Below are 14,940 nucleotides of genomic sequence, written 5' to 3'. Positions count from 1 at the left end.
GCCCCGGTGTACCAGCTGGATCTCCCGAACCATCCCCTCAACAGACCAGACGAAATGCGAAGCGGAGTGGGGAGCGGGGGGTTATGGGACGTCCGGGGCAGGGGGCCGGTACGGAGGGACTCGTACCATCTAATGGTTTCCGTTTTCAGCCCTCCCTCCTGTGCCACAGCGCTGTGCCACAGAGCTGTTTGCGATGGCTGTTTGCTATATGTTTCTCACTTATTCGATGGACGCTCTCACACCCTCAACAACTTTGTTGTGGGTACAACATATACTGCGTGTATATGTCATATACAACGTATACCGCATGTCGTAAGAGCTGCAGGAACAAGGAAAGGAGCGCAGAACAACAAGCAACATGCCCCCCATAAAGCCTCAAGCTTCATGACAACGCTAAGATACGACCAAAGCCGCAAAAAGCATACACAATAAAGTCCTTCAATGAGATCATGACAGACAACATTACCCTCTCATGCCAAAGCTGTGTTGCTCAACAATGATCAACAACACAGCAATTCACACTTGTGACATTGGGCCATGAGATACAAAGAGCTACGTAAACAAGAACAAGTCTCAAGCCATGGCAACTGCCTCAGCAACAGGTGTTGGTGGATATGCAAAGTTTTGCAGTTTGCCCATGGGAACTACCAAAAAGTGAGTATTTTCTTCTGAGCCATAATTAGCTAAGTTAATTACAGAATGTCATGCTAGGCTTTCTGTCTGGGCTGAATAAAATGCATGTTGCGGCCACAAAGCCAGGCCTCAAAGCACCTTAGAACAAAGTAAAATATTTCTATGTGTAATATTAGAGAGGAAATTAATGCAATGTTTTATTACTTGGCTTAAGCAATAGAGCGACAGAGGACTATATATTCCAAGTGATGACAATGCATTGACACATCAATCACTTTATTTGATGAACAATCCTCTTTGAAGGCTTTACATCTTCAAGACATTTGTGTCAAATGTCAGTATGTTTAAGTTTGTGAATGTTTCATAGAGTCTAAAAAACATGATTTCGTACAAGGCTGTAATACATACTGTTCATAACACAACAAGAGAAGATTTACGTAGAGTGGGACAGTGAGGTAGTGAGTAGTGCTGTTGACTCAAAGCTCCCAAGTCAATGCGGATGAATCTTTCAACTTATTAATGTGCTAAAAAAAAAACGTGAAATGTCAACAAATGTCTCCCGCTAGACATTCAGCTGTGATATCCGGTGCCACTGCCATTTTGAAATGCACAGGGGCTTTCTGTTTCATTGTCACAATGCAGCCCGGAATAATCTGAGATTGGACAAATGTCTGTTTTTAGCTGTGCATCCTTCCCATTTTGGACTGTAGAGGGGGTTCAGCTGCAGTGCTGCAGCATTAATCAGAAAACTCTGAAGTTTGCATCGTGCTCTGGGTGACATCGCTCCATCGCCCCAGCGATGCCGAAGAGGCTAGACGCTGAACGAGATCGCCCCCGCTTCCCCACTACCGCTGACCCCTCCCTCTGATCTGACCCCGTGCTTTTCAGTTTGAGTGATCCAGAGTGACGTCACGCTGTGTGGCATGCACCTTCTGTCGGGCGCTCAACGGACACCCGTGTGTGCCAGGACCCCTGGGAGCCTGCAGCAGGACTGGCACCTCGGAAGCACTGTCTCCACTGCAGCAGCACAAACTGCGCTGCCCCCTCCCTGCTGCTCCTCCCACACACATACACTCTCTCCCTCCCTCACACACACACTCTTGTTCCTACACATGCACATACAGTACACTCTTCTCTCTCTCTCACACACACACATAACCACAAACACACACACACTCTCCCACTCTTATACACATACTCTCCCTCCCATACACTTATCCACACTTTCCTTCTCTCCCACACACACACACACACACGCACACACACAAGCACACACTCTTCAACTCTTCATACCCCCACACAGACACACTCTCTCCCTCTATCTAACACACACACTCTCCCTCCCTCACTTACACAAACACTCCCTTCCTCTACTATACACACACACACTCCCTCCCTCCCACAAACACAGAAATACACTCTTGCTCCCCCACATCGTCCCTCTCTCACACACACATGCTCCTTTCCTCCCACACAGACATACACACACACACACACACACACACACCTGCACGCACACACACTTTCCGTCCCTAACACACACACACACACACATACACTCTCTCCCTCCCTCTCTCCCTTTCTCTCCCTCCCTCCTTCTCCCTCTTTCCCCCCCTTTCTCCCTCCTCCAACCGCTCGCCCTCCCTCTCATACCCACCAGTAATGATACGCTTTGCTTAAACACATGGTTTCCACTAGCGTTCATTTTTATCACTCCCTTCTCTCTCTCTCTCTCTCTCTCTCTCTCTGTTTCTCTCTCTCTACCTCCCACTCTCTTCCTCTTTCTGGCATTCATTTTTTTTTCTTCTACCTCTTCTTTGGCTCAATTTTCAGCACACCTCCTCTCGACTCATTTAAAGACAATATTCCCTTGCTTCTCAGTAACCCTAAACCCCTTTCCCTAAAGACACTGAAGCACCACATAAAGGCCCTGTGAAGAACAAGGATGGAATACACATACAACATCCCCAATCACTGGCACTGCATCCCTTCAAAAGACACCACCGCTGCACATTTGTAATTACAATTTTGATATGGCACAAAGCTCTAAATACAGTAAATGGAGATGAGGAGTACTCCATTTTACCTCCGCTGCACCACCACCTCCCTCCTCTCTGTCTCACTGTCCAGGATGCATAGCTGCACTGAAACGATTACTGTCAGGAGTTATCAGCAAGCCAGACAGGCACTTGCTAGAACTGCCACAAAGATCTAACAACAACCTTTTACCAGCAGCAACAAAGACAGTGGGGTAACAAAAAACCTTTGAAATGAAGCAAAGCTAAGTGCTAGACTGGGTCGTTTCCAAAGGACTTCTATGAATCGGGGATTGCGGTTTTTGTAAATACTGCCACTTTTGACTGGACTCCAAAAGATGCAAGTGACAACCACAAGCAACGAAACACATCAGAAAATATTGTGAGGAACCAAAAACAACTGTAACGGGCGATTTTGTGCCAGCCATGTTGACAGACTGAACAAAGCCATCAGGTGCCAGGGGTAACTGTTGAGGGTTTTTGTCTGTTATCCGGTATCCAAGATGACAAATCTCCAGCAATCTCTTATGAAATATGGCCAACACTAGCAGCAGCAGTGCCTAAAAATGAGGCTACACTCACTCAAATTGCCTCAAGTGTTTCAACACCACATAGATGTATCACTGGACAATATATGGCAGGAAAAATTGTGGCCATTATTGTTAAACAGCAAATAACAGAGCATATACCTATGCTCTAAGCTTTATCACTTGAATGATGATGAAGATTGATTAAATATAATTTTTCTTATTATTAACACTGGCAGTACCATCAATAATAATAATAATAATAATAATAATAATAATAATGTGATTATGAATATTTACTAATTTTTTATTTATATATAATACAAAAACTTGCTAGCCAGGTCATAAACATTCTCAAATCATTACTTTGTACTATAATTACTACACTTAATTTGATGCATTACTCTGAACCATGCAAGATTCACACAGGTCTGTAAAGAATAGAAGTAGCATTTGACTCTGTTTTGAGACAGATATGTAATGTTTCTTCATCAAACTGTGGTAATAGCAACAATAAAGAAAAACACAACTGAAAAAAATTAACACAGACAAATCAAAAACCGCGATAACATGAACGTGAAAAACTGAAAAAAAAAAAAAAAATCAGATCAATCTGAATATCAATATCAAATCACAGTGCCCACATGGCAGGAGAGGAGAGGGGTGACAAAAGCCCCCTTGGCTCTCCCACACAGCAGTCTTCATTATGCATCACCTACAGTACAGTCTCTCCCCTCTGCTCTCTCCTTCTCTCCTTCTCTCCTTCCTCCACTGATTTGCTTTCTCTACTTTCTCCCCCTCCCTCTCCCTAATTCAGGTATACAAACAAAGGCACTTGCTTGTAATCCACCCACAAACAGGAATCTCATTAATAAGTGTGCGGCAATTACGCGCTATTAAATAAAGCAGGTTATCAGGAGACTGCTACACCCCCAGTCTCACTCCAGTTCCCATTTCAGGCTAACGCAATTTGTCTTTGGTCACATTACCGCAGTTAGTCACACTGGTGCTGGCGGAATTAACAAATTACTTGTTCCCGCGTTCCACCTAGAGTCCTTTGTGTGCGAATGGGAACGCGCTCCCGACGCAGGGCAGATGGGCTCCCTCCAGGTCTGACGGCTGTGATGCTCTCCTAAAAATGTGCCTCAGGCGCGGGGCCCATTGCCCAACCGTGCCTGCAGTGCCGTTGCGAGCATCCAGGCCTGTCGCCGGCTCCAAAATCAGCGCCAAGCAAATCGCCGGACCGGTGCCTCGAGGCCGGCGGCCTCCCGTTTCCCTGAGGAGGACGTCTCGTCCCCCCCTGTTCCCTCACCCTCCGGCCTGCCTGTTTACCCCTGCCTCCACCCCTTCCCTTGCTTTCCCTCCAAGTAAATCCTCTTTTCGCTCCGTTTGATCTGGGGTTTTGTGAAGGGGATTCTAAAACGGCTGAAAAAAGAGAAGCCCACTGGCGCCCTTACAGAGTTACCAGCACCTGCCCACGCGCTACCTGAAGGACATCCATTAGGGCACTAATGGAATGAGAGGCAGAGTGCCGCACACAGCTGATAATGCACGCCCCAAATGCCCTCCTGTTTATCAGGCAAACGCACTGTTAGAAAGCTCCAGAATGGCTGGTTAACATGAACGCAAGAGTCTTGGGCCATTCTGACATTTGCCCTTCATTTTGACAAATAAATGCAAGTCTTTCTCTTTTTTTCCCTCAACATAAACATCTTTTCATTGACCTGCATTTGCATGGACCAAAAAGAGACTTTAAATTTGGCCCTAAGCGAGTCAAGGACACATGTTGAGTCATCCAGACAGGCTGAAATATCCAAAGCTAGAGCCAAAATGGTGAATGTTGTTGTACTGTGGCGGTATGAGAGTGATGTATAAACGTAGTGGGCAGCAGTGGAGTTACAGCATGAATTCCACTATGCTTCCATGCTATTTGCTGGGAGCAGAAATGATGTGTCGGTCTGAACACAGGTTCGTCCTGCATTTAAGCCATTGGCTGAAGATGACTTTAAGTATCTGACGTCCTAGCTGCAGACAAATGCTTTCAGCTGCAAAGACAAGGCTGATCTCAGCTACTGCCTTTCAGAGGCAGAAAAGCATCTCCCGGAAGGGAGAGTGAAAAACACTTCGTTTAACTGAACAAACAGAAGGCGTTTTTCTTTTTTTTTTCAAAATTTGAAGGACAAAAAGGAACAGAATTCATTTAACTTGCAGAATCTTTCAGTCGCTCCCTCCCTTCCTGCCTCTCACCCACACACACTGACACACACATACACACAAGCGCACACAGTCTTACTCTCAACGGCATTTCAAACACCTCTCTCCTACACAAAATGCACTGCAATCACCCCCCTTTATACACAGGATCACATTATGATCATCATACCCTTATAGAAACTGACCACACACACACACACACACACACACACACACACACACACAGTCTTATGGTTAACAGGATTTTAAAAACCTCTCTCCTACACAAAATGTACTGCAATCATCCCCTTTAGAAAAAGATCAATATTATATTGATCTATCTCTTCCCAAAAATCAACACACACACACACACTCACACGCACACACACACACACACACACACACACACACACACACACACACACACACTTACTGTCCCCAGCATTTTAAAGAAGGCTGTCTTACACAAAATTCACTGCAATCCCCCACCACCACCACCACCACCACCTTTCACAAAGATCTACACACACACATACATACACACACATACAGACACACACACACACACACACACAGACACACACACAAACACACAGGCTGTTCACGTGGAACTGCAGCAGGAGCCAGACCGAGGGGAGATAAAAATCTGACACACCTGTGACCCTATCTAACTTTGAGCTACTAAATACATGTACACCCACATACACACAAATACACATGTGCGGACACACACACTCACACACCCGCACGTGGACACACGTGCATACACACATGCACACTCCCAAAGGCACTGTGATGAACATCCCACGCACAATCCATACAGTACAGTCCATCCTGATGCAATAACTACCCTACTGAAGCAGTCCAATTCTATGGTTTCTGGGGCTTGATTATTGAAATGCACTCAGCATATGATTGAGGGACAAAAAAAGCTGTAGCCTCCAAAAAACATTAGTGAGACAGATAAAGAACTTCTCAGAGATTTGCTCTAAGAAAAAAAGTTACGAAAATTATTACTCGTGAAAATGCTTTCTACTTCTAATGTTTGTAACATTCCAACAGAAAAAGGACTAGCTCTTAGACAGTGTCAGTGATTTGTCCTCAGAGAGCGCAATCATCACAAATGCTTAGCCTGATTGGCAGGCCATTCAAGATCTAATGAATAATCTAAATTTTTAACCAACTAATTTTTATGTCTCTCGCCCTCTCAGCCTCAGCGTCCAGAGAAAGCTTCGTTATTTTTTAACTGCTTCCATTTCTGACACAACTTCCCACAGAGGATACTCAACCACTCAAACCAAGCCCAGACATACTTTCCTGTTTCAAAGAGTACCCCACAACACTTCCCCAAGGAGGAGGTGTTTTCTTCATAAACCTTCACCAGCAACAATCTCAAGCTCACGTACAGAGAGGTTTTTGGAGGATGATGTGTCCTCTGTAGTAAGATTAGTGAGAAACATTCACGTAACCATGGTAGCCCAGCTTTATGCATGCTGACCTTCACAACTCACTAGTTAGCAGCTGGAGGCATGAGATGTGTTCATTCCTGACACCAAAATCTCTGTGGACAGGTTTGCTGACTACATCCACAGCTGTTTATTTAGGTAGCAAACTCAGACTAGCACAGTCTTAATACCAAATTAAGAATAAGCTTAAGAGAAAAATGAAGAAGAACAACAATAATCAACCTAAACTTAATATGTGAAAATGCGCTATGCACCGAATTACAGATTAGGTCAAACGTAAATTGCATGAGGAAACTGCATGCATATCATTGACCGAGATGGGCCTGCATATCACTGCTGTTGTGCTCATATTGGACCCACGCCACAATTATATTTCATTTCGCCAAATCTCACCAGTTTTTGCTAAAGTTAAATGGCTACAATGTGAGTCTGCATGCAGAGACATGTGGCTTACTGCAGCTAAAAACACCACACTTGCACTGAACCTCATACATTAAATTCGTTTGGGAGATGCTCTTATCTAGAGCGACTTGCGTGGCTCACAATGTTATCCATTTGTACAGCTGGACTCAGGCACTTCAGTGAGCAGTGGTACAGTACTGCCCAAGCAGCCTTGGAATATCCATTTTAAGCACCTGCGTCACGTACAAAATTAACCTGCTGGCCTATACTCGCACAGTTTGAGGGAAATGTGCTCAGGAAAAGGTCACACAGGACAAAAAAATGCAGCCAAGCTCACTGGCTAGTATCCATGCATCCACATGGGGTAATGTGCAGTACCCATTGACACTAAAGGCAAATAAAAGCGATTTACTGGTACATAAAATGCACGTATTACATACAAATACGTTATATCTGTAATTCAACTATTGAAAATTCATTATTGGAAAACAAGCTAACATTAACTAACATTGGGCGGCGGTGTAGCATAGTGGTTAAGGAGCAGGACTTATAACCGAAAGGTTGCCAGTTTGATCCCCGCTGGGACACTACTGCTGTACCCTTGGGCAAGGTACTTAACCCACAATTGCCTCAGTAAATATCCAGCTGTATAAATGAATAACATTGTAAAGAGCTGTAACCTATGTAAGTTGCTTTGGATAAAAGTATCTGCTAAATGAATAAATGTAAAATTAAGTAGCAGCCATGAAGCTAAACAGTTTTATAATGGTCAACCTAAATTGGTACCAAAAACAGTGTATCAGGGTACCAGTAGTCTCTCCTCTTTTATATACTTCTGGTGATAACCAAACAACCTACAAGTCTTTATTTTTCATTTAGTTGCATCAGGGAGGTCCCTGCAGGTCTCCTGCTGCATTGTCAGACCTTAGTATGCAAGTGTAACAAAGGATTGCATTCACTGCATCCTAGCACTCCTGCAGGAGTGTAGAGAATGTTGCAGGGAGACACCAGTTCAAAATAGACTGAGCAGAGGGAGTGGGCACCATAAAACTATACCCACACTGGACTGAAATTTGACAAATTATCACTTGTCTATTTTTTTTGAAGGACAATCAGATAAAAGAGCAGCATGGCATAGAGTAGAAAACAACAAACCTAATAATAATAAAAACATTTTTGCTGGGAATTCTCACATTAATCATTCAATGCATTTACAAGACTGTTATTTAAAGAATTAGTCATTACTACTTTCCACTGGGCAACTGATGGGACCACTGTAAGTAAAATTTCTTCTTTGCTGTTGATATTAATGAACACAGGTGACAATCAGCCAAACCCGCGGTGGATGGGAATGCATGGTATTGGTTTTAAGAAGCCGTTCCACCTTGTTAATGTAACAGAATTTACTGAGCGAGCAGAATTATACGAAATGAGATAAGAATTTAGTTTCTGTTCATAGCGGCAAAACTTGTAATTACCTGTGCCAGCTGCCTTCCAGCATTGTTCTATTTTAGGACTGATTCCAGTGGGTTTAATTCCCATTTAAGACCATAGCAGGGGCATAAACAGCATGAGCTACATGGCTGTTACCACTGAACTCTCATTATTAAACCAAATAAAATCATTAGTGTAAACAGTCAGTAGATGTGCACCCCAGGGGTGGGTTTATGGGTGTTTCTACACATTTACCACTTAAGAAAGTCAGCACTGACACCACTGAAAGCTGAAAAAGGACAACTTCAGCAAGTCTGGCGAGGATATGGAATCTGGTTTTGAAGTGGTAGATTTTGTCCTCATCGTCTCATTCATTCTATGATGGGGTGTTTTCAAACAGATAGGCAATACAGCCATTTTATTTTAGTCTCTGTGTAGCTATGAGGATCCTAGTCACAGAGCATTAGATGATCTCAATAAGGTGTTTTCCACCTGTGAACACTTCACCAAATGCTTTACAGTGATGCAGAATGTTAGAATGTTGCAGGTGCACACTGATCATCACTAAGTGAGCAAAGCTACATTTTTTGCTGGATGTTTAATGGAAATCAGGGTGACATGAAAACAATAACTGATGTAGCAAATGCTGCTTGGAAAAAATGAAACAATGTACTTCTCCAATACCATGACCATGATATCCTGGAACAGCGCTTCAGAATGTTCCACAATAAGATTGTTAGTTCAGCTGTAGTTCTGCTGTAAACGATAGCGGTGATGATTAGCCTGGAGAGCTAGCTAATCTGCCTCTCTAGAGTGTTAATAGGCAGAAATCAGATGGGTTTCAGAAGCTAGCTGGTCAGCATATCTACATTTCAGTCCCTTTTCCCTGTCAGCTAATAGTGATATCCACCGCTTTTGAATCATCTCTGGTTAAGATTGGTTATTCCAAATTCAGATGTATTTGCAAATACATTCTTCCTCCAAACCAATGAATTCAGTGCTGACTAACGGACTCTGTGTTGGACAAGTATGAGAACCGAAATGCGTTGCTGAGCAACCAAAGACAAGACATTTGCTTGGCATGACCGCAGCAAGGGCAGGTGGGCGTTGAGGACGGATATTCAAGTTCAGTTGTTAGGTTGCGCAGTTCTGTCTCCTGGATGGGGTGGGCTTCCGCATAGTATCTCGATAATAAGTACTGATAATTAAAGATGTTTTAACATTCTATTTGAAGTAATTTCTTTTGGAAGGTAGGGTTGTGTTTAATTTTGCTTCTGCTACTAATGTGATCATAACGTGGAAAACTGAGAATTGTATTTTTGGCGTCCACAACCATCTGGGGTCCATTTTGGAACTGTTAATGTTCAATACATGTTCTGCAGCCGGTTTATATTATTTTATATGCACTCCCCAGTTGTTTGGGGGGGGGGGGGGGGGGGGTGAGCTACAAATAGGGGATTCTCAATTTTAGCCAGCTAATTATCTGAAGTTGTTTTTGACTGTTTTGCCTGACTTGATTGCCAAGAATCCCAAAAGAACCACTCATTAGCAACTCATTCCATTTTCTAATGAAGACCAACAAAAACCAGTTCAGGTTCATTCATCTGTCTAAGGTTAGTTACTTGCTCCTTCCATTTCTGTCTAACAAGCTGGTTAGTCCCCAACACTAGTGCCCCACATGAAATATTTGACAATATTGCAGAAATAAAATTACAGATGATAAAAATATGGTCCATAATTATTGAAAATTATCCATAGAAAGCTTATTATGTTGTCAGTCAATAGTTTTGTATTTGTTTCTACATACGGCCCTTCCTGTATCCAGCTAGTTAATTGTAATTCTCTCCTCACCCTTCTGGGACATAGTGCTTCTGCAAGCGACCTTGTATCCCACCCACACTTTACATTTTTTACAGAAAAAGGAGAGATTGGACATAGTAGCAAGGTAACTCAGCGAACGAATGTGTTAATAGGAGGGGAAACAAACACCCGTGAGACCAGAAAAGGTGTTCAGCCCATTTTTGCACAACCTAGAATATTCACAGTCTGAATCCCACAGGCTATAAAATCAGTAGGGAATATGTTGTAACAATATTTTGAAAATGTTTTGTTACATTTTTGTTCTTTGGCTATGAATTTGGTTTTCTGCTAAGAACTAAAAATACTGTTGACATCCCTATAATGTTAATTGCTGATAAAATTGCTGCTGTTCAGGACAGTTATAGGTAGCAAACACCTTTTTACCATTGGAATAAACTTGTAGTATTTAAGTTAAAGATGAATATGTTTATCTTTAGATTTTTATATCCACAAATCCATTTGGTTTTCAATATTCATTTACATCCCTAACATAACAGGTATAGACCAACATTCAGACACACAAAATTCAGTTAAATGCCTTCCTAAGTTCCTATGAATCCATGCATTTAATACTTACTGTTGCTATTACAGATACAAGACACATGAATAGATTTACCTATTGTCAAAATGGAGGGTTCAATTAATTTTCTGCAAGTGGTAGTGTAATTGAAAAACACTTGCTGTGGACATCCATAAATGAGTAATAGTGTAAATGCAATAGGAGCGAGCCAGTTCAGAACTCACTGTCTCTGAAGGGTGGTGGCTGGACTGGTGCTGGAGCCATCGGATCGGTCCAGCCTCTCCCTCTCAGTGGGGGTGGAGCCGCAGGAGAGCCCGCGGGTCAGTCTGGTGTGGGTGCGCCGCTCCCGGGCCGGGACAGGAGGGGGGGGAGGAGGGGTGGGGCTGGTGGTGCTGTTGTGGGAATTGGCGGGCTGAACGGACACAGAGGGGCTGGGCTGGTTCTGGAGGGCGGGCCCACCGGGCTCGGAGGTGCGGGAATGCCGGTCTAAGCGCAGGTCCTTGTTCTCCTGGCTGACGCGGTCCAGCTGGACCTCCAGCTCCTCGATGCGCCGTCTCTGGGTCTCCAGGAGCTTCTGCTGGCTCTCGATAATGTTGTTGAGCTCCAGGAGGTACTCGACAGCCCGGTTCGGGCTCTCCGGGCTGCCCTGACCAGCTTCCATGGTCAAGGGCCTGATAACTGATAGCTACAACTGTAAGAATGCAGAACCCCCGCCCACAGTTCTTGATCCCTCCCCCCCCCACTAAAAAGTGGGGGGGAGAAGAATTGTGGGATAAGGGCCGGAGGAGGCTGAAGCTGTGATTTTTCTTGCTTTACCCTGCCTTGGGATTTCAGTCGGTGTGACCGCTATCCAGCTATTGCAGGCGGTGTTCTCAGAATCAATGTGATTGTTTGGGTCACAATCCACACAACTCAATTAATGGGCCAGCATTCAAAGATAAGGAGAAGGCCTCCTCTGCTAGATCCACGAAACTAAGGTCCAGAGAGGGAGGCGACAGGTCAGAAGCTGGAGGAGAATGCAGTCTTAAAAGTCTTAACTGTCAGTGTTTACCAGTTCTCCATCTTCATAGGCATGAGGATGAAACGATTCGGAGGAAACTGGTCATGAGGAATAGAGGACTGGGGAGCTTAAATGTTTTTGTGGTTCAGTCAGTGAAGAAATCATCCCTCCTGCCATTCGCTCATAAAGCAGGACGAGAAGGAGTGAGAGAAAGGTACTACCCCTCCAAGCTTCCCTTTCCTGCTCCCAAAAATCTAGGTCCATAAATGTTTACCCTCCATTCCACCACCTGCCACATTGTCTGTATCCTTCTTTGAGTGAGTACTGACTTATAAACGGGAAAATACAATCTGAAGCTAAAACGCGCCTGTTCGTTTGACCTCTGACATAAAATTTATCTTTCGCGTGCTTTATTGTGGTCACCAGGAAAAAGGGACATTTGGGAGTGACGAACAAAAACAGAAATCAAATTACTTAATAACATCTATGTGTTCAACAACGGCATAACACCTCTGTGTTCACATTAAAGAGGTAAGGATAGGATGAAGGATGTTTTGTGTTAGTGAAACTGATTTTCAGCAGCGACTGTGTTTCCAGTTTACCTAAAATTTCCCACGTTTGCCTATCAAGTGTTAACAAATGAATCCCTCCACACGAAGAAAATGTCCAAAGGCAGTCTCATTACAGCGATTCCACAGCGAAAATGGGTTCCAAAAAAGGAAGAGGAGGGGTTGGAGGAAAACAAAAGACTCGTAAAGAATTCCTAGTTATAATCAGGCTGAGTCTGTACATAGTTACAGGGGTTTTAACGTACGGAACTTGTCCCACTCTTACACGCACTCTCGCCCACTTCCATTATTTCAGAAACACGTCCCCCTTTCACCCCATATATAACTATTTGCTGCGTCCTTCAGGCTGTCTTAAGAGAAAGGCTATTTCATTTCATCGTCCACTTTCCCAACAGCACATACACCGCACAGCTCTTTTTGCACCACGCTGCAGCTGTTAACTCCGCAGTGTTTTTTCTTCTCGACGCCTCTCGCTCTCCCCTCCTCTATTCCTCTCGGTTCGTCAGCAAGGCATTAATTAGCTGATTCATTCGCTCAGCCTCATCTGCCTCTCACACACTGTAATAGCGGTCCTCTCGAACGCCATCCATTGCTTTTCTCAATGCCTTCCTCTGTTTTCAAACACAATAGCTCTTAAGGGTCTCTTTTAACAGTTTAAATGCGCCTTTCCCTGTCACTCACACATCATAAGTTGTGTCGACAGGAAAGTTGGAAAGGTCCCACTTCTCCCCTCCTTTCCTCGTGTCTTCAATTGCACAGTTCCTCATTGAAACCTTAGCAATTCTCTCATGTCCCTCGTGTCAAAACAGAAAAGTATTTTTTTCCTTTCATGTGTCCATAAATGAAGGGCCAGTACCCCTGAAAGTCACACTTAATCACGTAGATAAATCACAATATGAAAAATGTAGGCTTTTCAGTTCTTGTGCGTACACTGTATGGTATTGATTCTTCCCTCTGTCCCATTCCCTGCAGAAAAGCTGCCTTCGCACTTGTTCTTGCTGCAGAGAAGTAAAAAAAAAAAAGAAGAAAAGATGAGAAAATGTGCCCTTCTGTCTGTATTCAACCAAAGCAAATAGCCGTAAACGCGTGCCCAAATCTCTTCTCATCTATGATGCGAGAATCCACTACATGCCTCGTTTTCGAATGTTTTTGTTTCTTCACTGTCTGTAGAAAGCAAACGGGGCTTTCGCGTACCGATCCGACACATTGCAGTTCCGCCCGCGCTGAAAACCGCAAGCTACAGAGCAGCGAGGCGGTAGAAGCGCTCTCATGAAGTCTGTCACTGTCTTTGCAGAGGAGTGGACAGTATATCCAAACAGAACGGCCACATCAATACACTGATATCTAGAAATCAAACGCTCTCATATAAGACACCATTTTGACACATTAGCATTGTTCTTTTTCTTATCAATGCAGTGACCACATGGATTATTTCGTAATCTTTAAATGTTTAGTACTTACGAGAAATTGATCCGTCTTTCCCCACCAATTATATCCAGGGCCGTAACACACAGGAATGGTATATATCAATTTATGGACGCATGTAAACAATCTATTGTTTCCAGTCTAGTTAAGTTATTTATTACATTTACATGTTTACAGCTATCTGTGGGAAGAGATATCTACCTCCAGCTGTTTCTCGGTGCAAATTATCTAAACAATATTGAAAAGAAAACGCAGTCAACCCGGTCCACGGTTCGATTTGGGCATTGGTTGAGTGGCGATGGGAGTAAGAATAAGCGACGTCCAGAGAAGGATGACGATCTCCTGTCGCACCTGCCTCCCCTCCGCAATTCTGCTGCGCCGCAGACTGCTCAAAATGCTCCTCTGTTCCTCTCTCTGGATTCTGTTTCGTCGTTAACCCTCTTCCTCCTGGAACGGGAGGAGAGGACAGATGGAAAGTGTTGATGGAGGCTCAGCATACCTCTGTGAGTCGGTGGGCAGTTTCCACAAAAATTGTAATAGTTAAACACTGAATGGTCGTGTGACGGGATATTGCCACGCAACTAATTCTCTGGCGTGTCATTTCGGCTCTGACCAACTGCATGCGGTCAACACGGTAAGGCTCCCTGCGGAAGACACAGAATGGCGTCTCTCTCTCTCTCTCTCTCTCTCTCTCTCTCTCTCGCTCGCTCGCTCGCTCGCTCGCTATCAAATCACTGCTTACAGAACACAGCGAAGAAAGCCATCAACACCACTACAGAATTATTGGACAAGTTATTAATCATTGCTGCTTTTCTTTTTCCTCAGCCTTACATCTGTATAGCACTATGTGCCTTAAATTGTAGACTGCAGTATCC

The 14,940-nt window shown here is 43.9% G+C and overlaps 1 protein-coding gene across 1 annotated transcript in view; it reads right to left on the bottom strand.

Annotated features, from left to right (window-relative positions):
• The window catches only part of iqsec2b (IQ motif and Sec7 domain ArfGEF 2b), a 104,546-nt gene extending 89,818 nt beyond the window's left edge, over positions 1-14,728 (bottom strand). Inside the window, 2 exon segments of the mRNA XM_036531135.1 lie at positions 11,296-13,638; positions 14,102-14,728. Coding sequence (XP_036387028.1) covers positions 11,296-11,732 — 437 coding nt within the window. The 5' untranslated portion in view covers positions 11,733-13,638; positions 14,102-14,728.
• Positions 14,729-14,940: the final 212 nt, after the last annotated feature.

Source organism: Megalops cyprinoides, chromosome 6 (assembly GCF_013368585.1).
Source record: "Megalops cyprinoides isolate fMegCyp1 chromosome 6, fMegCyp1.pri, whole genome shotgun sequence".
NCBI lineage: Eukaryota > Metazoa > Chordata > Actinopteri > Elopiformes > Megalopidae > Megalops > Megalops cyprinoides.
The sequence above is the reverse complement of the archived record's forward strand: the minus strand, read 5'-3'. Positions and strand labels throughout refer to the sequence as shown.